The sequence below is a fragment of the Orycteropus afer genome, unplaced genomic scaffold, assembly GCF_000298275.1.
Source record: "Orycteropus afer afer isolate SDZICR_OR568_19922 unplaced genomic scaffold, OryAfe1.0 scaffold00188, whole genome shotgun sequence".
NCBI classification, from domain to species: Eukaryota; Metazoa; Chordata; class Mammalia; order Tubulidentata; family Orycteropodidae; genus Orycteropus; species Orycteropus afer.
Genome location: NW_006921775.1, coordinates 6100309 through 6124060, shown reverse-complemented (window position 1 = coordinate 6124060; position 23752 = coordinate 6100309). Strand labels below are relative to the sequence as shown.

The following is a 23752-nucleotide window of genomic DNA, read 5'->3' as shown; positions in this document are numbered from 1 at the left end:
TCCATTTGCTAGAGTGGAATATCCTCCTTTTCTCATTTTTCTTTCTTCTCATGGGAATTTGAAGATCACTTTACCAGTTATATTGTCTTTAATACTGAAGTCTAATTAAGCAAAAATGTGTTAGTTTCTATCATGTGTTTTGCCAAAGAATATTTTAAAAGTTAAAAAAAAAACCAAACCCACTGCCATTGAGTCAGTTCGACTCACAGCAACCCCCTTTGGGTTTCCGAGGCAGTAAATCTGTAGGAAATAGATTGCCCAGTGTTCCTTCCATGGAGTGGCTGGTAAGTTTGAACCACTAACCTTCTGGTTAGCAGTCAAATGCCTTAGGCACTATGGCACCAGAGCTCCAGGCCAAGGAATATACCAGACGAAAATTTCTGACCCCAAGGAACTGTCATTGTAGCTGGATGGAGGAGTATATAAAAGAAGTTACAAAAAAAAAAAAAAAATGTGATCACTTCTATGAGAGAAGTATGTACAGATTGTCTGAAAAAGGGAGGAATTTTACAAGAAAATAATCCCTAAGCTCAGACATGAGGGAGGAGTAGGAATTTGCCAAGTGGTTAACGGCTGGGAGGGCCTTCCAGGCAGAGGCATGAGAGAGCATGTCTGCAGCTCTGTGTGGCCAGAGTACCTGCATGGAGAAAGGGGATAGATTTCAGATGCTTGGCGGTGAGGACCTTTCCCTGTAAATAATGAGAAACTGTTGATGAATTGAGGGAACTCCGGTGGTGAAGTGGTGAAAGCCTTGGGCTGCTAACCAAAAGGTTGGCACTTTGAACCCATTGTAGGAGAAAGATGAGGCAGTCTGCTTCTGTAAAAATTTCCAGCCTTGGAAACCCTTTGGGGCAGTTCTACCCTGTCCTGCAGAGTCACTTTGAGTCAGAATCAACACAATAGCAGTGGGTTGGAGTTTTTTAATGGCTTATTGATGAGTTACAAAGCAGGGAAGTGGGAGGGATAGGATGTGTTTTAAAGAATCACTTTGCTAGTGGGTTGGAAGTTGAACTAACAGGAAGCTGAGGAGAAAAGTGGTCTAGGGAAGAGATAGAAAGACCCTTTAGATGCAGTCCAGTGAGACCCAATGGTGGTCTGGGATTAGGTGGTGTTAGTGAAGTTGGAAAGGTGTTTCAGAGGTAGAATAGGCCTGGTTGGATGTGGGGGATAAAGTGCAGGTAGGGGCCAAGGAAAAGTTACTTGGCTTCTGGTAGTACCTTTTGGGCCTTTCAGAGCTTCAGATGCAGGGGGAAATTCCCACAGTATCTTTGCAAATTTAGAAGACCACACAGATTTAACAGTGAACCTTAAGTAATTTAGGACTAAAGTGTAGTAGTGGTTAGAGGAGCAATGAGAAGAAGCTCCTAGTGCAGATGAGACTACATGGAAGCAAGGAAAAAATCATCTGTTGGAGTAAATAAGCAAAAAGTCTTTTCTGATGTCATTGACCTTCAGCCCAGAGAGATAATGAATATGTCTGCAAAGATATTCAGACCATAATGTCTATTTTCTAGGAAAAATTGAGGAAATAGCATTGTTTGAAGCTAGGAAATGTGTCCCACAGCATGTTTCCTACTACAAGTAAAAGTTGTGTATTGAATATGTAAGACACCTGGGTTAGGAGCTCTGCTCATTTAAGAGTTAGTTAGCCCCTACCCCTTAAATGAGATGTTGCCTCATTCTTGGAGGAATAATTTAGCAAAGTAATTAATAACAGGGTCTCTGAAACCAGATGGCTTAGTTTCAAATCCTGGCATTGCTACTCACTAGCTATATGAATCTGTTAAATGTTCATTTCTCTACATGCAAAATGGATAACAGTAGTGCTTACCTCACTTTTTTTTCTGTTGATTTTTTAAATGGGTTAAGTTTATCCAAAGAAAAATCTTGCTGCCTCAGAATAGGGACCTGAACAGCGAGCTGTACTTTATTTACACTCTAGTTATGCTGTTATTTTGTAACCTGTGTTTTAAAGATAGAGAAGCAGAAGCGGATAGAACGGATAAAGCAGAAGCGGGCTCAACTACAAGAACTTCTCCTGCAGGTAAAGATGCTGGGATGTTTTTCATCACCTTCCCTGCCTATACTCTGTTCCGTCACTTATTTGCCTGTAGAGTCAGCGTGCTTTTCTACCTGTGGTACCTCTGAGTAGTATCTAGTGGGCTACGCCAGGGTATGCTCCCCTGCCGCTGAGCACATTGCCCTCCACACACTCTGCCTTTAAATGGTTCCGTCTCGCCCTCATCTTGGTCCTGCCACACAGTACACTTGCCCTGTGTGTGACTTATATTATACAACAGGCTACTTGTGACTCACTCGATTCTTATTCTGACCATAAACTGTCAAGAATCTTTTTGCTTATTTCAGTCCTGATTTGGAATATCATGATGTTGTTGTTGTTGTTGTTGTTATGTGCCGTCAAGTCAAACCCGACTCATAGCGACCCCTCCTTGGGTTTCCGAGGCAGTATCACTGTGGAAGTAGGATTGCCCAACCTTCCTTCCGAGGAGTGGCTGGTGGGTTTGAACTGCCAGCCGTCTGGTTAGCAGGCAAGTGTCTTAGCCACTATGCTACCAGAGCTCCCTCATGATGTAGTAAAGCCATTTAAAATTTAGGTGCTTTGAGTAATCAAATCCACCTGTAATACCTATTTCCCTTGAAAAGTATCTGTTAATGACAGAATGACATGACATTATTCGATAATCATTGTAGAAATACCAAAACTTAAAGTCCATTTAAGAAAAATAAATTTTTAGTTTAATGAAGATTTCTATATTTATACTTTTTGGAGAACTGCCTAGACTTTGGATGATTTTTTAAAAATATATAATAGGGCTCTTGTATAAAATCATGTGAGGTGAGATCACAGGGTAGTTGGACTATTTCTATTTTTGGTAATTGTAGTTGGTAAAAAGATTCACTCTGAGCAGTACAATTGGGCCATTTTCAGTTCAATCAGATAAACTTTGTAAAATGAGCCAGAACCTTTATGCTTTTGATTTTCTCAGCAAAATGTCTTTATGTAAAAAACATTTTATAACTATAAAATCCAGTTTGGTTTGAACAAATCTAGGTCCTATTTAATTTTTGGTGTGATCCAACTCTTCAGAAATACAGATAGTATTCCTAGACATATGTAAACAACTTGCAGGATTGGTTTATAGGGTTAAAAAGCATGGGACCATGGTCTTTGGGAACAACTTAGTCAATTGGCATAACATGGTTCACAAAGGTAATGTTGTACATCCTAGTTTGGTGTGAAGCATCTGGGCTCTTAGAAGCTTGTGACCAGCCATCTAGGGTTCTATTGATCTGTGCTCATATGGAGCACAAAAGAATGAAGGAAATCAAAGGCTCAAGGAAGAAACTAACCCATAGTACTAACAGCCCATGCAGACCACAGCTGCTTCTGACCTGGATAACCAGATGGTACCCAGCCACCACTACTGACCATTCTGTCCAGGGACACCATAGAAGGTCCCAAACAGAATGGAAGAAAAGCAGAACCAAACTCAGATTCCTAAAATAGGTCAGACCTTTTAGACTACTAGAGATTAGAAGAACCCCTGAGACTATCACCCTAAGATAACTTTTTAAAGTAGAATTGAAGCTATTTCTGTAGGTCACCTTTCAGCCACATAATAGATTGGCTTATAAAAGAAACAAATAGTAGCACTCATGAGTAATGTGCTCCCTTAAACAATGAATTACATGAGACCAAATGGCCAATGTTTACCCAGCATCAAAGGTGAGAAGGTGAGGAAGGGAAGGGAAGCTAGATCAATGGAAGCAGGACAAACTGAGTGGAAGTAATGAGAATGCAGACAAATTGTGAAAACTATAACTAATGGCATGGAACTATCTGCATAAAAATTGTTAGAGGAGAACCTAATTAGCTGTGTAAACTTTCACCTGCAACACAATTTTTTTTTTTTTTTTTTAGGATTTGTGGGTGAAGATTTACAGAGTAAATTCACTTTTCATACAGCAGTTCACATATACTTTGTCTCATGTCATTGACCAAAATTTACAATGCAGCAGCTCCCCTCCCACTTCCTCCCCATAGTTACCTCCTCCCAGTGTCCATCCCTTCATACTCTTCGAGAGGCCCATTGTCTGCCAACCCTGTATATGATCTTGGATACACTCTCCATTTAGACATACATAATTGTTTAGCTTGTTCACCCATCTATCCGTCCCTATACCCATGTTGCAACACAATTTAAAGAAAAAGTAGTAATAAATTGACAAATCTTTTACCAGTTTTCCCCTTCAGTAGTCACTTTGTCTGATGAACAAAATATGTTGAGTATTCATAAATATTCCAGATATGTTTGTTTTTCACTTTCTGTTTGCTTATATTTGTATCTTTTTTTTTTTTTTTTTTTTTCACTTTCATGTGTAAATCAGAGAGGTGAGAAAAGACAGTGAAGCCCTTACAAAGAACCATAGATGATTGGAGAGTAAAAAGCAAGAAAGGAAACAGGGGCAAAGGAGTAGGAGCAGATAAAGCAGTGACGGTCCAAACACAGGAAGCCCAGAAATGATGTTTGATGCCAATTAAGCCAGTTCTTTCTTCCTGTGTCCTGTGTCTGACTTTCACACTGAGCACTATGGCACCTACATGAGGCATTTTATGTATTTTCCATATTGGATTTCCAAATAAGATTTTGTTTGAAGAGAGTAGTCTGTAGCTTACCAAAAAAGTTGAATGCTGATGGGTTATTCCTGTGCCCCCCGGGTGGAGTTTGTCTTCAGAAAGACCTGCCCTGCCAGGTTCTTGCTCTGACTCTTCCGCTGCCACTTTCCCTCAGCTGCTTCTGTTGCCCCTGTCCCTGCACAGTTATCTCCACTCCTGGAATTTTCTCAACACCTTCATAGAATATTGATTTTTGTCATTTTAAAAATATTAAAATGTCATTTAGAAAATCAGCCCATTAGTGTGTCTGTTTATCAGGAAGGATAGTGCTGGAGATGATGACCCTGTAGATGTGGGGCTTTCGTGTCTCTAGATGCTTAGCACAAAGAATGAAGTTGAACATTTTTCTCTGCTTATCTGTATTCCTCATTCTGTACAATGAACATTGTGTTTGTTTCTGAAGTTGTGAATTTCTTTTCCTTTGCTGTCCCTCAAACCAAATACTTATAAAAGATTTCAACCCAGAGGAAACCTATCTGTCAACATATAGATATTAAAATGAAACTCAAATTATAATTGAAAAAACTTCTCGTCTTCCGGTAGGCATACAGCTTATTCATTCCTGTTGTTGTTGCTGTTGTGTGCCATCAAAATGATTCTGACTCACACCAAACCAAAAAACAAACACTGCCATCGAGTCGATTCCAACTCATAGTGACCCCCTTTGGGTTTCCAAGGTAGTAAATCTTTACGGAAGTAGATTGCTCAGTCATCCTTCTGCAGAGAGAGTGGTTGGTGGGTTTGACTGCCAGCCTTCCGGTTAGCAGCCAAATGCCTTAGGTACTATGCCACCAGGCTCCTTATTCTGACTCATAGCAACCCTATAACTGCCCCATAGGGTTTCTAGGGTTTCCCGGGTTGTAATCTTTATGAGAGCAGATTGCCAGGTCTTTTCTCCCGAGGAGCAGCTTTTGGTTTGAACTGCCAACTTCCAGCTGGCAGCTGAGTACTTAGTCATTGTGCCACCAGTTCTCCAGAACTCCTGATACATAGTAGTGAGTGTCTAAACACACCTGAAACTGTTGTTCTATTTTTGGAATAGATGTTAAAAGAACAAAAGGCTGCAGGAAGCCAATCAAAGGTCAACAAATAAGGACATCAGTCCAAAATAAGTGGGAGGTGATTTTTCTTTTTACTATGAAAATAACATACATCTTTAGTGCTGTCTTCACCTGAAAAAACTTTGATGCTATTAAGTGTACAATAATATTGACCAGTGACTTGTAAATACATGAGGACTATATATAAGGACTGTAATGTCCCCTATGTATTGAGGTCTCCCTGGGCACTAGCCACAGAGTATGGAAGCAGCTCCCGAGAGGTTTATTTTAGTAGAAAGGAAGACAAACTGGGCAGAATTATTCAAACATTTCTTTCTTTTTCTCAGTTCTACAATTCTATCATATTTTTTCCCTCAGTATTAAAGGAATTGATCATGAATATAAATAGCCTTAGTGTTTTGGCTGTAGAAAATAAGAAAGGATTATAACTTAGAAGAGGAGCTCTGGTGGCATAGTGCCTAAGGCATTTGACTGCTAACAAGAAGGCTGAAGGCTCAAACCCATAGAGATACAGCCTCAGAAACCCAAGGGGAGGGGTCGTTATGAGTCAGATCCGACTTGACAGCAGTGAGTTAGTTTTATAACTTAGAAGAAGAAAGTGATATGTGGGCACAATCTTAGGGCTGGGGGACATTGGTATTCCTTCTGCTCTGTGCATTTTAAAAGAGTAAATGTTTATTCTCTGGGGAAATTGCACCCAACTACTTTAAGATAATGGTAATCATAATCCAGTTTTTCTTAAGGCCCAGAAGAATGGCTCAGACTTCAGGAGATTTTTAAAACCAGAATCTGTTTCCTTAGCAGATGAAGAGCTTGAACTGTTTAAGTACAAGATCTTTCTAGCTAAGGGATTCTGTGGTACATTTGCCTTATTAAAAATTTTTTTTAAAAAAAGGAGGGTTACCTTTTTTGAGGTTTGAGTAATGGTTATAACTAAAAGTAGCAGCAAGATTGAGGACGAAGATTTAGGCCTTGATCTATCAGTGCTAAGGCTCAGTTTTCTCATCTGGAAGATGTTGGGTAGGACACAGTTGGGCTGTGGTTTAGTTTCTTACAGTCTACCATAACAAAGTACCACAAGCCAATGGCGTAAAACAACAGAAATTCTTTCTGTCACAGTTTTGGAGGCCAGAAGTCAGAAATCAGGCCTATTGCCAGGGCCCCACTCTCTCTAAAGCCCCTAGGGGAGAACCCTTCCTTGCCTCTTCCAGCTTCTGGAAGCCCCAGGCATTGTTAGTTTATGGCAGCATCCCTGCAGTCTCTGTCTCTGGCTTTACATGGCCATCTGCATTCTGTGTCTTTGTGTCTCTTCTCTTCTTATAAGGACACCAATCATACTGGATCAGGATCCCACAACTACAGTATGTCATGAGTCCATTTCTAAATAAGGTCACATTCTGAGGTTCTGGGAAGGATATGAATTTTCAGGTGACACTCTCCAACCCCTAAACTGTCCTAGGACGTTGGCTTGAGGATGCTGAGGATTTCTGCAGAGCTGCCTCAGAAACCACGGTGGCAATGAATGAGGGCACAGCTGACCAGGCTCAGCATGCCCACCCACTGCAGCCCACCAGAGCAGTGCTCCTTCCCTCTGTGTTATGGAGTGGGTTTCCTATAAGAAAAGGTCTTGTGGCTTTAAAAAGTGTGCAGGCTTCAGGGTTAGACAATCAAAAAGGTGCATTTGATTCTAAGTTCTCAAGAGGCTGTTAGATAAATGTTAAACATCAGCTCACTTGGTGTCTTTTTTGCTGTATTTTCTTACTGAGGAAGGCCTCAGGTGCCACTCACTGGGCTCTCTCCCAAGTTTCAAGATCCTGTTTCTATGGGTAAGGGAAACCATGGGCCCCATTGTTTACGTTAGGATAATGCTACATACCATTTAAATGTATACATTTTTTTCTTTGAAATGTATTTGAGTTGTATCATTTTAATTTTTTCTTAAATACTTCATTATTTAAATTAATTCATCCATGTAGGTCTGATGCGTCTTTAAACCCTGTGATTTTAAATGTTTCATTCTTAACTGATTTAAATTCCAACTCATTTATCCAAAATAAATAGCCATATTCTTCCTACTGATCATTACAGCAAATTGCTTTCAAAAACCTGGTACAGCGGAATCGGCAAAATGAACAGCAGAACCAGGGACCCCCAGCTCTGAACTCCACCATCCAGCTGCCATTTATAATCATCAACACAAGCAGAAAAACTGTCATAGACTGCAGCATCTCCAGTGACAAGTGAGTGGAAAATTAGGGGGAGGGTGCAAGTCTGGCCTTCTGTTAACATATTCCCATCACTTACAAAATAAAGAAGGGTACACTCCATTACCTGCAGTCTTCCAAGGCTGGCATCCTTGGGCCTTTGAAATACCTTCTCAAACAAGACTCTGTGCTGCTGCTGTTGTATGCATAGTGGTGCCTGGGCCTCAGCCACGTGTCTATGTGGTAACCTGGGCAAGTAACTGCAGTAAGTTTAGACCATCCGTAAGCTCTTTGTTGTGCTGTATCTTCATTGTGTGTGCTTCTGTTAATAATGAATGAGGAGACGTGAAAATGTTGAGCACGTTTTCTGTTAACTAAGACTGATGGCAATTTTTATCATTACAAGTGAGAAATACTACTTTTCAAAATAGTAGTATTACTACTATTACTTTGTAATTTATTTTACTCTTCATGAAAACAGTTGGGGGGTTAAATGAGATAATGCCTATAAAGGGTCGGACTCAAGGCAAATGCTTTATGAATGTTAGCTGTTGCTACAGGGGTCAGCATATAATTTATCATCCAAATTAGGGTACTTTTACTTTAGGACAACAGGCACACTCCAGGGCTGTCCTAGGGAGACCAGAACTTCTAGTCTTCTTACAGCCATAGAGTTGCCTGTGCATTGTACCGTCCCTTATTTTTCCCACTCTTTTCTCTGGCACTATGTTTCTCCTGTCTGTCTCTATTACCTCCAGAAAGTCTGGGTCAGTTAAATAAGAAGGCACATGTGTACACACACATACAAAGGAAAACAGAAAGCAAGAATCTCAAAATGATTTGATAATGGAGATAGACTACAGACAAGAGAAGTAAGAGACTATGCCGGCTTTGAAGTCAGCAATTCTGTTTTTCATTCTTTCCTCTAGCTGTAGAGTTCCTTAACGTCTATGGTATCACATGCCTTCCTCCATAAAAATAAGAATTATGTGACTGACCTGGCAGGTTTATGAAGGTTATAGGTAAGTTCATAAATACAGCCCAATGGTCAGCATTATTTACACACTTGCAAATTCTTCACAACCACCTCTGTCTAAGATGATGTTACCACAGTCTCAGGGAAAAAAAAAAAAAAAACCTGAGAATTCTAGAGAATAATTAGAATATTTTCAGGGGAAAAAGATAAAACAACAAGCCTGTTAGATTTCTAATTACTCTCTCTAGTCAGTCTCTTGTTCTGTGGGGAATTCTTAAATTCTTTCCTGAGGTTAGTCTTTTATTTTAAATTTAGAAGGGGTGGCATTAAAATCTGAGAACCATTGGGCTAAGGGATTTATGGATTCTATTCACCCAGGCTGAGATCCGGTAAAGTTTCTGCCCCCTGGGTGGTTACTGACTCATGCCCATTCCTGAACCTCCCGCAAGTGGAGGAAAGGAGTCTTTGAGCAACTTGTGGAAGCTTGTCACTCAAGGTAGGGCAGTCAAGGTAGATCCTGTTGCCTTGACTTTCAGTCATGTTGGTGATGCATCCTTTTCCCCTCGTTTAGCCAGGAAGCTTCCCCACAGTAAGGATTGAACTTACAGACCCATCTGCTTTTCACATACACCTGAAATCATCCCTGTGCCAAGTGTTTACTTCAAATGTTTTGTTTGCTTCTGAGAACTTGATTTGAATTTACTTACTTCAAATTATGTAAGTGTGGCATTTTGCTTTAAATCGTAATTTTCGCTCTGATCTGAAATCTAATCTAAAGTTAGTGTGCAGTAGTTAAGCACTCAGCTGCTAACTGAAAGCAGTCTGCCTCCGTAAAGATTACAGCCTAGGAAACTCTGTGGGACAATACTACTCTATCCTGTAAGGTCGCTATGTGTCACATCAACTCGACGGCACACAGCAGCAGCAACAACAAAATCTATCATAAAAAGTTTTACCCACGTGTAATTTTAATACAGTGAATTTCATAGCAACATTGTCTCAGAACACACACTTGAACTCTGTCCATACAGTGCTGAGGCCTGTGGTGGGCATACCCCGGAGTGAGTCTAAGAGTCAGAATCTGTGTGTCCTGTGCCTGCCTCTTTATTAAAAGCCGGGCAGCTGTGCCTCCAGATTTGGTACTTTGGTCTGAAGACAGGATTTGAAGATTGACCGATTTGTGAGGGTATGTACACCTCCAAGGAAAAGTCTTCCATTTACTGTTTATTGAAGATGTGCTGGAGCTGACATTTGACTCATGAAAATGGATACACATCCAAAACATTAAAGCTAATAGGTCAACTCAGAGTATAATATATATAATACCATATATTAAACTGGAAAGGAAAGGGGAAAGTCTTTATTTTTTTTATTGTGATTTGGGTGGAAGTTTGTAGTGCAAATTCACTTTCCATATAACAGTTTATACACGTTTTGTGTCATGACATTGATTGCAATCCCCATAATGTAACAGCTCTCTTCACACTTCCTCCCTCTGGTTACCTGTTCCCTGTGTCCTTCTTTCCTATGCATTCCTGCCCTCTGAGCTATCTCCCTGTGTAAATATTGTCTTTCTGATCTCCCGTGGTCGATTGTTCTAAGGAGTGTACTTACCTGGTGTAAATATTCACCTTACACGCCTATGTGTTGTTTGGCTGGAAGCCATGGGAGTGAGTTCAATTCCAGGCCTGAAGGGTGACTAGAGGCCATAGTCACAGGAGTTTCACCAATCTCTATCAGATCAGAAAGTCTTAATATTTTATCTTTTGTGACACAGCTGTAGACAACTGTGAAAAGTATTGAATATGAAACAATGAAAGGCCTGTGTTAAACACAATGGTAGCCTTCTGTTTGCAACAGCTTAAAGAGGGCTAAAGTTTATGTCTCCTATTGTCTCCTATTGTCTGTCACAGGAAAGTTGTTTTAATTGGGGGACAGGTTCATTGGGGATGTCTTTCCCCTGAACACAGCAGAATGGTTCTTAGTCCTCTGAAGGGTAACAGTACTGCAGTAGTACTGCAGCTGAACTTAGGCCTTCATTCTCTTATTTAACAAATCAAAGTACAAAATGATTCAGACCCCCATATCACCTAAAACTCCATTCTAACTTTGTTTCCTGCAACAGGTTTGAATATCTTTTTAACTTTGACAACACCTTCGAGATCCATGATGACATAGAAGTACTGAAGCGCATGGGAATGTCCTTTGGCCTGGAGTCCGGCACATGCTCCCTGGAGGATCTGAAACTTGCTAAATCCCTGGTGCCAAAGGCTCTGGAAGGTTACATCACAGGTAACGGATGCTGCACATTCTGGCCCTGGCTACGTGTACGTTCTTGGAAACCCTATGGGGCGGTTCTGCTCTGTCCTGTGGGATCACTGTGTATCTGAATCAACTCAACTGGGTTTGCTGGGTCTTTTTGCTTCTTTGGAGAAGATACAAACAAATATAGTAAACTAGAAACGATATATTATTTAGTTTTGCCTACTTCCGACCTTTATGTAAATGATACTGTAGTGATAAATTCTTCAGTGCTTTGTTTTCTTCACTCAGCTTTGTATTCTCAATGGCAGTGAGTTTGGTTTTTTTGGTATGTGATGTAATGTAGCCATAATTGATTCATTTTCACTGCTGTGTAGGATTCCATTACGTGAATATATCAAAACTTATTTATTCCTTTTACTGATGATTAGCCTTCCAGGTTCTCAATATTACAAACAGTGCTGCTCTGAGCGTCACTAAGCACACACCCCAGGCCCCCTGTGCAAGTACATAGACTGAGTCAGAGAGAGGCACAGCTTCACCTTTACTAGATGATGAAGTCGATAGATTTTACGCTCTCACATGCAGAGTAGAAGTGCTTTACTTTCTATTCAAGTGGGTGTGAAATGGTATTGTCATTTTTTTTTAAATTGAGATATAATTCACACACCATGAAATTCACCCTTTTAAAATGTACAATTCAGTGGTTTCTTTATACATTCACAAGGTTGTGTAACCATGAAAACACAAGAAACCAAGCCAGCTGCCTTGCGTCCTTTCTGACAGATGACAGCTCCGTGTGTCAGAGCAGAACTGCGCTCTGCAGGGTTTGCAGTGGCTGCGATCTTTGCAAAGTAGATTGCCAGCCCTTTCTTCTGGAACCCTTCTGGGCGGACTCAGACCACCTCACTTTTAGCTAGTTTCTGAGCACTTACCTGTTAGTCCCACCTGGGACTCTGGTGCAACCATTACAACTGTCTAGTTCCAGAACATTTTATCACCCCAGAGAGAAACTCTGTACCCATTAGTAGAACAAGAAAACCCAACAAACCCACTAACATCAAGTCAATTCTAATTCATAGTGACCCTAGAGGACAGAGTAGACTGCCCTATAGGGTTTCTAAAGCTGTAATCTTTACAGGAGCAGACTGCCTCATCTTTCTCCCACAGAGAGGCTGGTGGATTCAAACCACCAACCTTTTCGTTAGCAGCTGAATGCTTTAACTACTGTGCCACCAGAGCTTCCTGTACCCACTAACAGTCAGTCTCTTTTCCCCCATTGTTCCAAGTACCTGATAAATACTAATCTATTTTCTGTTTCTGTGGATTTGCCTATTCCATTTCATATAAATGAAACCTATATGTGCCCTTCTGTATCTGTCTTCTTTCACTCAGCATAATGTTTTCAAGGTTTATCTGTGTTGTAGCATGCATCAGTACTTCATTTCTCTGTATGGCTGAATAATACTCCATTGTATGGGTGCACTACCTTTTGATTGTCCACTCATCAGCTCATGACATTCGGGTTATTGCCATGTTTTGACCATTATAAATGATGCCACTATTCTCATACAAGTTTTTGTGTGAACGTATGTGTTATTTCTCTTGCAAATATATATCTATGAGTGCAATTTCTGTCATAATGTTAACTCTGTTTAATATTTTTAGGAACAAATGTTTCCCAGAGTGACTACACTGCTTTGCAATCCCACCAGCAATGTATAAGGGTTCTAAATTTTCCACATCCTCCCCAGCACTTGTTACTGACTGTCTTTTTTTGTGATAGCTGCCCTGTTGGGTGTGACTGTCTTATTGTGGTTTTGATTTACATTCCTCTGATGATGTTGAACATCTTTTCATGTGCTTAGTGACTGAACATGTTCTTTAGAGAAATGTCTATTCAGGTCCTCAGCACATTTTTTATATTTGGTATTTGTCTTTTTATGGTTGAGTTTTAAGTTTTCTTTATATACTCTGCATACAGACCCTTAGTAGATTGCAAATATTCTCTCCCATTCAGTGGGTTGCCTTTTCACTTTCTTGATAATAACCTTTGAAATACAAAAGGTTATTTATTATTATTTACCACAATTAAGTATTATTAATTGTGGTAAATAATAATATTATTATTATTAATGGTTGTAAAATATATATATAGCACATTTGTCAATTCAGCATTTTTAGGTATACAGTTTAGTGTTATCAATTACATTAGTTGTGTTATAAGCACAAAACTTTATTGTTGAAATCCAATTTATCAATTTTTTTTTCTGTTATTGCTTATGTTTTAGGTGTCATATCTAAGAAACCATTGCCTAATCCAAGTTCACAAAGATTTATACCTGTGTTTCCTTCTACGAGTTCTATAATTTTTAACCTTTACATTTAGGTGTTTGATCCATTTTGAGTTAGTTTTTTATATGGTATGATAAAGGAATCTGATTTTGCTCTTTTGTATGTGGCTATCCAGTCATCCCAGTACAGTTTGTTGAAAAGACTGTTCTTTCCCATTGAATTGTCTTGGCATCATTGTCAGATACCAGTAGCCTTTCATTGTGGTTTTAATAAATATTATTGTTGAAATCCAACTTGGTTTTTTTTTCTGTTGTTGCTTATGCTTTAGGTGTCATATCTAATGTTTATTGGCCATTTGAGTTAACTCTTCTGTAAGATACCTGTACCTTCTCTCATAAACTCTGTCCATTCCAGCTTTTATTCTCACCATTTCCACTGACACTGCTCTTATCAAGAACCTTAGTGCCTTCCATGTTAGAGCTAATTTTTAGTCCTCAAATTTTTAGGGGCATTTCACACAACTGATTGTTCCTTCCTTCTTGAAACTTTCTTCATTTGGTTTCTGGTGTTCTAGTTCTCTTCCTACCTTATTTGCTGCTCTTTATCTGTTTCCTTTGCTGGATCTACCTCATCTTCCCTACCTCTAAATGTTTGTGTACCTCAGGATTCAAGTCTTGGGTCTCTTCTCTTTTTAATACTTAGTCATTAAGTGATCTCAGCTACATAGCTACATGGCTTGACATATCATCAAATGCCCGTGACTCCCAAATTTATATCTTTAGTTCTAACTTTTCCTCTGAACTGTAGACTCTTACATTCAACTTCCTAGGAAGGAAATGATGAAAAACAAGGCTCCAGGAATTGATGGAATAGCATTGAGATGTTGCAACAAATGGGTGCAGCACTGGAGCCCCTTGCTCTTTTATGCCAGGAAGTTTGGAAGACACCTACCTGGCCACACAACTAGAAGAGATCCATATTTGTGCCCATTCCAAAGAAAGGTGATCCAAAAGAATATGGAAATTATGGAACAATATCATTAATGCTACATGTAAGTACAATTACGCTGAAGATAATTCAAAAACAGTTGCAGCAAATTATTAATAGAGAACTTCCAGAAATTCAAGCCAGATTCAGATAGGGACATGGAACAAGAGATACCATTGCTGATGTCAGGTGGATCTTGGCTGAAAGCAGAGCATACCAGATGTTTACATGTGTTTTATTGACTATGCAAAGGCATTTGGCTGTGTGAATCATAACAAATTTTGTATAATATTATGAAGAATGGTAATTCCAGAACACCTAATTGTGCTCATGAGGAACCTATGCATAGACCAAGAGGCTGTCATTCAGACAGAACAAGGGGATTCTGGATGGTGTAAAATCAGGAAGGGTGTGCATCAGGGTTGTGTCCTTTCACCATACGTACTCAATCTGTTGCCAAGCAAAAAGTCTGAGAAGCTGGACTATATGAAGAAGAATGTAGCATTAGGATTGGAGGCAGACCCATTAACAACCTGTGATTTGCAGATAACACAGCCTTGCTTGCTGGAAGTGAAGATTATTTGAGGTACTTATTGATGAAGATCGAAGACCACAGTCTGTAGTATGGATTACACTTCAACATAAAGAAAATGAAAATCCTCACAACTGGACCAATTAGCAGCATCACGATAAATGGAGAGAAGATTGAAGTTGTCAGGGATTTCATTTTCCTTGGATGTGATCCACAGTTGACATCCATGGAAGGAGCAGCCAAGAAATCAGACGTCGTATTTCAAAAGACCTCCTTAAAGTGTTGAGGAGTAAAGATGTCACTTGAAAGACTTGCGCCTGACCCAAGCCATGGTATTTTCAGTCACTTCATATGCATGTGAAAGCTGGACAATAAGGAATAAGGACAATAATGAATAAGGAAGATTAAAGAAGAGTTGATACCTTTCAGTTGTGTAGTATTGGAGAATACTGAAAATACCATGGACTACCAGAAGAACAAACAAATGTGTCCTGGAAGAAGTGGAGCTGGAATGCTCTTTGGAAGTGAGAATGGCCAGATTTCATCTCACCTACTTTGGTCATGTTTTCAGAAGGGACCTTTCCCTGGAGAAGGATGTCATGCTTGGTAAAGAAAGTAGAGAGTCAGCAAAAAGAGGGAAGGCCTTCAATGAGGTGGATGGACAAAGTGGCTGCAGTGATAGGCTTAAGCATATCAAGGATTGAGGATGGTGCAGGAATGGGCAGTGTTTCATTCTGTTATATATAGGATCACTGTGAGTTGGAGACAACTCAATGACACCTAACAACAGCAGCAACTTATAGTCTTCATTTGGGTGTTTGACTAATAGGCCTTTAAGTCTGAATGTGTCTATACTGCATTAGTTTCTCTCAAATGCAACATGCCCTTCTCTCAAAATAAAAAGCTTAATTTCATCCTTTGTTCCTCTTGCTTTCACACCCCATATTACATTTGTGAACAAATACTCTTGGCTGTATCTTCAAAATATATGCTACATGTAGTTATTCTTAATTACCCCTATTATTCCACCAGGGAGCAATGCTGGTGTAGTACCTAAGGCATTTGACTGCTAACCAGAAGATTGGCAGTTCAAACCCACCAGCCACTCCTCAGAAGGAAGGTTGGGCAATCTACTTCCGTAGAGATACTGCCTCAGAAACCCAAGGAGGGGTTGGTGTGAGTCGAATTGACTCGATGGCAGTGAGTTTGGTTTTTTTGGTTTGTTCTTCCACCTAAGGAGCTCTGATAGTGTAGTAACCAGCAGGTCAGTGGGTCTCCGCCACCCTCCTGCTTGCTCCTTGTGCTCCAGCCACCCTGATCTTCCTGTCCCTTGAATGTCAGCTCATCCCTACCTCAGGGCCTGGGCCTGGACCACTTCTTTCAGAGATAGTACTGTGACATGGTCCCACAGCCAGATCTCTATGCTAACATTATTATATTTCTTTTATCATTGTCTTGCTTCTCCTAGCAGAATGTCAGCTCCATGACACCAAGGACTTTGTTGTATTCACTGCTATATCCCCAGCATTTAAGAGTAGTGCTTGGTACACCCATTGGGACTCATTACTTTGTAACATTTTCATGCTTAGTTTGTATTTCTAAGTATGCTTTACAGTAGAAAAGCTGTGTTTTGCATGTTCTATAATTGAGGGGTTTTTTTTTTCCACTAATTCAGAAATGTTCAGAAAATAATTCAGAAATCATGATTATCCTATTTTGTGAAAATATGATTTATTCTATTAATGTAGATGTATAAATAATGCTTTTGCATTTGCTTTCTCCTGTTTCCTTTGTAAATATTACCACTTAGACTCTGACATCACTTTTTAAAGGCATTTTAATATTAATTCAAGGTACAGTAAATCAAATATAAAAGCAAGAAGATAGCTTTTGTTTTATGGCTTTAGTTCTTTGGGTTAGGACAGAAGAGTTTCTGATTGAGACTTGGTTTCCATTTGATTTGAAATTGGCGACATTGTCTCCTACAGTGAGATCCCTGCCCCTCGGCACAGCCCCCTGCCTCCTGTCCACACTTTCTTCCCGAGCAGGTCTCGCTGGCAGGGTCTGAGTAAAGGCTCCCGCGTAAATCACCAGAACTTTCTCCCAGCTTATTCTCACTGAAAAGGCTCGGGGCAAATAGGAGCAGGCTCTGTGGTTTTGATCTCTTGGTGACCTCATTTGCTGACTGGGGTACAGACTTTCTCAATTAGTTCAAAGGAAGAAGTATGCCTTTAGTGTATGAAGGGACAGAATGGCTCTAGGGCAGGAGTGTGAGAACCATTGTGTGGATCCTGCAATAATGTGACTGAACTGTAGTCTTTTCAAAACCATTATAAAAGAAAAAATAACGTGTTCACAAACAAATAGCTGTATTCTGACAGAAAGTTTCCGTAGTTTTATATACTAATTAATATCCAGCACAGGATTCTGGCTTTAATTTCATTCTGTACAGACTTGTTCTTATTTAATATATTTCAAGTCTATTCTTTGTCTTAGAATTGAAATTCTTTTTTAAAAAACAGCTGCCTTAGCTAGCCCGTGAAAAAAAGCTTCACAAGACCATTGTAAAATTAATATAGTCATTTTGTTTATTTTCCTACGTGGGAGTAGGCTCTCACTTGGTCAAGACAGTGCCAGGGTAGGATGGCATAGTTTCTAACCTCATTACACGTTACTCCATTTCTTGTACAATAATTATAAAAATATTTTGATTGAATAAAAGAAATTCTCCTTTTGGTAAATTACATTTTCTGAGTGTAAGGTCTTAGCTTACACTTTAAGTCAAAGCATTTCTTTTTAGGGATATATTTCTAATGTGAGGATATACTACCTATTTTGTAAACTGCTTAAAGAGACTATTCTCTCTCATTAAGTAACCAGATCCTATGTTCCAGGCACTGCCTTCCTAGAGTTAGTATTCTAGATGGGGAGACAAATACTGAGCAAGTAATAACACCAAGTGTTGTGATAGGAGAAATATGGGATATGTGTAGAAAATACAATTGCAAGAATATACCCAAAATAGATCTTAAAAGCTTGCAAGTGGCCATATAGATACAACGATGTATCTAAGATTCATGGAAACAATTAGTCCAAGCGACTGGTACACCATGCAGTCCTCAGCCTATATGACTATAAGACCAGAAGAACTAGATGGTGCCCAACTACCACTGTCAACCACTCAGAGGGGGATCTACCTAGGAGATCCTGGATAGAGTGGGAGAACAATGTGTAACAAAACTCAAAATCATTTAAAAAAAAAAAGGAACAGGTTTGCTGGTCTGATAGAGCCTGATGGAACCACTAAGACTGTGGCCCCTAGCTACCCTTCAGATCTGGAATTGAACCCACTCCTGTGGCTTCCAGCCAAACAAAAGACAGGCATATGAGCTGAACATTTCCATTAGGTAGATACACTCCTTGAAGAGATCAATCATGGGAGAATAGATGGGCTATGGATGCATGGGGAGACAGCTCGGGGCAGGAGTGCATGGAGGGAAGGACACAGGAAAGAGGTAACTATGGGGAGGAGGTGGGAAGGCAGCTGTTCCATTGTGGGAGATTGTAGTCAATGTCATGAGACAGAGTATATGTGAGCTGCTGTATGGAAAGTGAATTTGCTTTGTAAACTTTTACCCAAATCACAATAAAACTTAAAAAAAAAAAAAGAATATACCCAAAATATTTTATGTAGACTAAAACATGACAGTTTTCAGTAATGTCTGTGCCACCTTCCTTAAAAATACTGATTGCCTATGACATTTTAAAATAAGGGCTACTTCTGAGTATTGTACTCTTTTAAAGAACTATCTGTGTAGGATCAAATTGAACAGCAAATTGAACGACTAGGTAGGAGACATGTCACAGTGAGTTTATTTAATGGGAGAGGAACAGCTCAGAGAAGGAGGGTGAGAGTTGTTGCACGACTTAAAGAATGTAACCAGTGTCACTGAATTGTACATGTAGAAATTGTTCGTCTGGGTTTTGCTGTGCATATTTTCAACAACAACAATAAATAATTTTTTTTTTTTTTTCCTAATAACATAAAATACCCACCAGCCACTCCTCAGAAGGAAGATGGGGCAATCTACTTCTGTAATGATACTGCCTCGGAAACCCAAGGAGGGGTCGCTGTGAGTCGGGGCCTACTCGACGGCACATAACAACAACAACAACAACATAAAATAAGGGCTAGTTTGAATTATAAAGCAAAGGACATTGGAGAAAAAACTTGTCAGGAAGTTCACCTGTGAATACTTGAAAAGGGGGAGTTTTGGCAAAAGTGAATCAGGGTTGTCATTCTTACCTAAGGTGTTTCTTATTTTACTTTCTTACCCACCCATAGCTTTGGCTATAGCCACATTCTTCTATGGTGAGGACAGTAGATGTCCAGGAATAGTGCCATGATCACTGAATGAGCTATCCACAGCTCTTATTTAAGAAGAAAGAATAAGAATAAAAATGAAAAAGAAAGAATAAGAGAAAGTCTGTGACTGTTTTTAGTTAAATTCTTTGTTCCTATCTCTGCCTCCCACCATTTTTTTTTCCTGTGCTTATAGTCTGGAAGCTTTTTTCCAAGAAGATGAAAAGCCTGGGTTCTTCCTAGGCCAGGAGATTTGCATAGCTTCCATTAAGGAAAAACAAAAAAGAAGTAGGCTTATCCTATTTGTCTGTGCTTTCTTCAGACTGTAACACCAGCACCTACAGAACTTAACACCCCACCCACCTCCATTGCCATTGAGTCCATCTGATTCATGGCAACCCTATAGGACAGTCGAACTGCCCCATATGGTTTCCAAGACTGAATTTTTATGGAAACAGACTGCCTCATCTTTCTCCCGTGGAACAGCTGGGAGGTTTGAACCACCAACCTTTTGGTTAGCAGCCATAGCCACTGTACCACCCGAGTGCCTACAGAACTCACAGAGCCTACATTTTCTTTCCTTTTTTTCTTTTAGATATCTCCACAGGACCTTCTTGGTTGAATCAGGGACTACTTTTGAACTCTACCCAATCAGTTTCAAATTTAGACCTGACCACTGGTGCCACCTTATCCCAATCAAGGTATGTATTTTTTCAAGGTCAGAGGGCAAACCACAAGGCCCGGACCCTGTCTGAAGGGGCGAGCTGGTGCCGCCTTCCTGCCGGCCTGGGTCCTGAGCAGAGGCATGGCGGATAGTGTCAGTGCCACCTCCTTTCTGTTTGTATTCCTATGGTTTACAGAGCTAAAAACAAGTACCACTTTAACGAGCCTGTGTGTTTTTAATTGTTTGTTAGTGTAAACCAAGGGTTATGCTTGGATGCTGAAGTGGCCTTAGCAACTGGGCAGTTCCTTGCCCCAAACAGTCACCAGTCCAGCAGTGCGGCATCCCACTGCTCGGAGTCCCGAGGCGAGACACCCTGTTCATTCAACGACGAAGACGAGGATGATGAGGAGGAGGACTCCTCCTCCCCAGAATAAAGACAGGAGAAAACCTACTTTTTATTATTTGATGCTCATGTGTGTTATTGGTGTGAGCTCTTGTATGTGAACTGATTGCTTCAGTCTTTGCCTTTGCACTGTGTATTCAGTGAAAACTAGAGAAACACAATAAGCAAATTCCATGGAGGCTAAGATGATTGAGATGAAAGTTAACATAGTGTGAATGAAAACTCTGACTGACAGAATAATAGGTCACATTGCAAACAAAGCTTATTTTCTGAGTGGTAGAGGAGGCACAGACCCTGAAAAATTGGCAGCCTAAATGAAGCTTGTTTATCTTCCATGAGGTGGGATCCTTGTGTGTCCCCTGCACCCTTGTAATCCTTGAATTTGAGATTGCTACAAGAATAGTCCTTGGCGATCGTGTTTCTCTCCTAGCCTGGGCTGCCTTTTGTAAGGCGGAAATGAGCATGAAAAGTTCCCAGTAGGGGGAAGTTGTACGTGAGAGCTGTAGGTGGACGATCCTTGTGGCCTGAGGAGCACAGATTGAACTGCTGAACTAGTTGAAAGTCCAGTTGAGGTGCGTTATGCATCAGCTGCCTTAGACAGCTTCTAGAAAGGAGCGAGTGCTAATTCTTAAGTACTTAAGTGAGATGTAGAATAATTTATAGTAAAACCGAAATTACCATTATTAGCCAGTGCATTGGTGCATAGAATACACTAGGGCTGATTCTGGAAGCCAAGATCGAATAGCATTTCCATGTGCATCATGTCCCCTGCCAGCACTGCCTTCTGCCAGCATTCTAAACCTGGAATTTTACAGGGACAGAAACTGTACTTATCTTTTTAATCATGCATTTCATATAGCCTTTTCATTTAAAACAAAACAAAGAAATCCTTATGACTGAATTGCTTGCTTACGGTTCCCTAGAATAATTGTATGATTTCACTCAATGTGCAATTTGTAAAACTGAACCAAATGTTATTATTTCTGTCTTAAAAGTCTACTTCAAGAATATGAACAATGTTTTCCTGCACATGCCCCATTTTGTACATTTTCAATAATCAAAATGGCTTTATTGGGTTTAGTCCTGGGGAAGCCGCATTTCAAACTAACCCCACTATTCATTGTTTCCTGAAAACATTGAAGAACGTTGCACACTCCTAATGATTTGATTTATGATAGAATAGTATATAGTATGTTATTTGATAGCCAAAGATGCCATTAGTGATCCTGTACTGGCGTGTTCATAGTTATGGCTCCTCCAAATAGATGGTGTGGGGACATCCACCATCATGGCCCAACAGGGAAGTGGTTCACCTATGACCTGTTAAAGGCACTGAATGCACGTAATAATCATAGGGGAAAAGTGAGTGTGAGTCCCAGTAATATTTTGTAAATTTAAAGAAATTATTTTGAATGAAAAACAACTTACTTGCCTGAGTAGATTATCAGTTTACATTTAATTTCACATTAAAGCCTTGGAAAGAGCAAAATCATAATGGAAAAATTAAAGCTTTAACTGGAATGTAATGGAAAGATTAACTAACGCTTTGACTGGAATGATTTGGTTTTCCTTGATTGTGCATCTGGCACCTGTAGTCCAGTACCGAGCTCCGCCCCTTTCTCAATCCCTTGGGGGTGGCATGACCTTTCTCTTGTAATGCCTGGGTAAAGCCCTGTCACTGTGTTTCCACTGAGCCAGAGTTAGAAGCTTTGGCTGGCCTATATTTTTTTATTAAAGTTAGAAAAACTGATTTTAAAAAAAAAAGAATGTACAACTTGAGCTTAAGGTCTCTTGAAACAAAATTCTCCTTCTGTCAGGAATAAGCCATTAGCACAGGTTCACTTAGTGTTCAGAGTGGGGGGAGCAGGGAAGGAGAGACAGTGTTTAGAGAATGCTGTTGCAGGTGACTTGGAGCACACCTGCTAGACTGGTCAGATGGGAAGAGTCGCACACCGTGGAGGCCGTGGGTTATCATAGGCCAGCAGGAGACAGGCCTGACTGGGAAACTGTCTGCTGTGTGGGTCAGGTCAAACAGGGTTTCCTCCAAACCAGTGTTTAAGGGGCTGCCTGCTTCTTTGCTGACTCCAACCCTTCTTGTTCCTGAACTTCACAGGGGCCCAGAGAGGGCAATAGGCATTATTAGTTTTAAGTCTTTAAACTAGTGTGTCACAGATCCCAAGATATAGTTCAACATCCATGTCAGGTATATTAGTTACAACCATTCCTTACCAAATAGCAGAATCCTTGTTAGAATTCTTGGAGAAACTCTCCCCTTCTCTGCTCTCCTCATCTCTGCTGCCATAGTGCTTTAAATTGATAAACTGTGGGATAGGTTTTTAAAAAGAAAGCAACCAAAGTGTCTTAACCTTGCTGGTGGTCCTTCATTGGCCACCCCAGCCATAGGTTGTGGTGTCTTGCTAGAAATGGCCTCCACATCCTCAGTGCTGTGTTTGGGTCACTACTAAGGACACAGTGTTGTCACCAACACCAGTGAAACCTGACCTAAGGAAAATGTAGGTTGAGATGTTTAGAAAGAGGAATTCTGTTGTTATTCTTTATTCCCTCCTTATTCACCTGGGTCTGAAATTCAGCACTGTGTCACAATTTCATATAGGAATTAAAGTAAAATAGATATCAGGACATTGTTGGTGACAACATCAAAGTTTTTGTGTAGGAGTAGCACCTTGGGTTATGTGTGCACACACAGAGAGATCACCGGTTCCAGAGGGTGCAAGCCTTACTCTGGGGGAGTTAGCAAGGCCTTTTCCTCTTAGAAGCCAGTGTAGTGGTTGCCCTTTCAAGTGCATGGTGTCATTCAGTCAGTCCATTCCTGTCTGCCAAGGACGTGCAGAGGCAGTGCCACCGGGGCTGATCAGTGCTTCAGACTTCCAAGGGCTGTCTGTTCTTGGGGTGGGTGAGACACCATCAACACAGGCTTCTCCTCATTATTCCCCACCGCTGTCACTCTGTCTCATCCACTTAATCTTGTCACAGCCAGGTGATGCAAAGCCACTTCAGTGAGTGTTAATATGAATTGTGCCTTATGGTCATGGAGGGCCTTAGGAAGAGGCAGGAAAGGAGGTGCTGACATAAGTGGTTCTGCACTTCTCAGCACTGCCTGCGGTCCTGGAAACTTGACAAATTACGTGTTTTGCTTCCTTCAATTGAATTCTTTATAGATGTGGTGGGGAGGAAACCCTGTGTAGATTCTTCCATCTTACACTGTTAGCCTATTTACATTTACAGTTGCCACCATACTCTGACATACTTGACAAAAATGCCAGGGGCACACCTCAGAAACAAATC

General features: G+C 40.4%; 1 protein-coding gene across 1 annotated transcript in view; it reads left to right on the top strand.

Moving 5' to 3' along the window:
- TFDP2 (transcription factor Dp-2) overlaps positions 1-20477 on the top strand; it is a 135821-nt gene extending 115344 nt beyond the window's left edge. The window contains exons 7-11 of the mRNA XM_007947535.2: positions 1976-2044; positions 7849-8000; positions 11066-11232; positions 19975-20080; positions 20294-20477. Of these exons, the coding sequence (XP_007945726.2) occupies positions 1976-2044; positions 7849-8000; positions 11066-11232; positions 19975-20080; positions 20294-20477 (678 nt within the window). The remainder of the gene's footprint in view (positions 1-1975; positions 2045-7848; positions 8001-11065; positions 11233-19974; positions 20081-20293) is intronic.
- The last annotated feature ends 3275 nt before the right edge of the window (positions 20478-23752 follow it).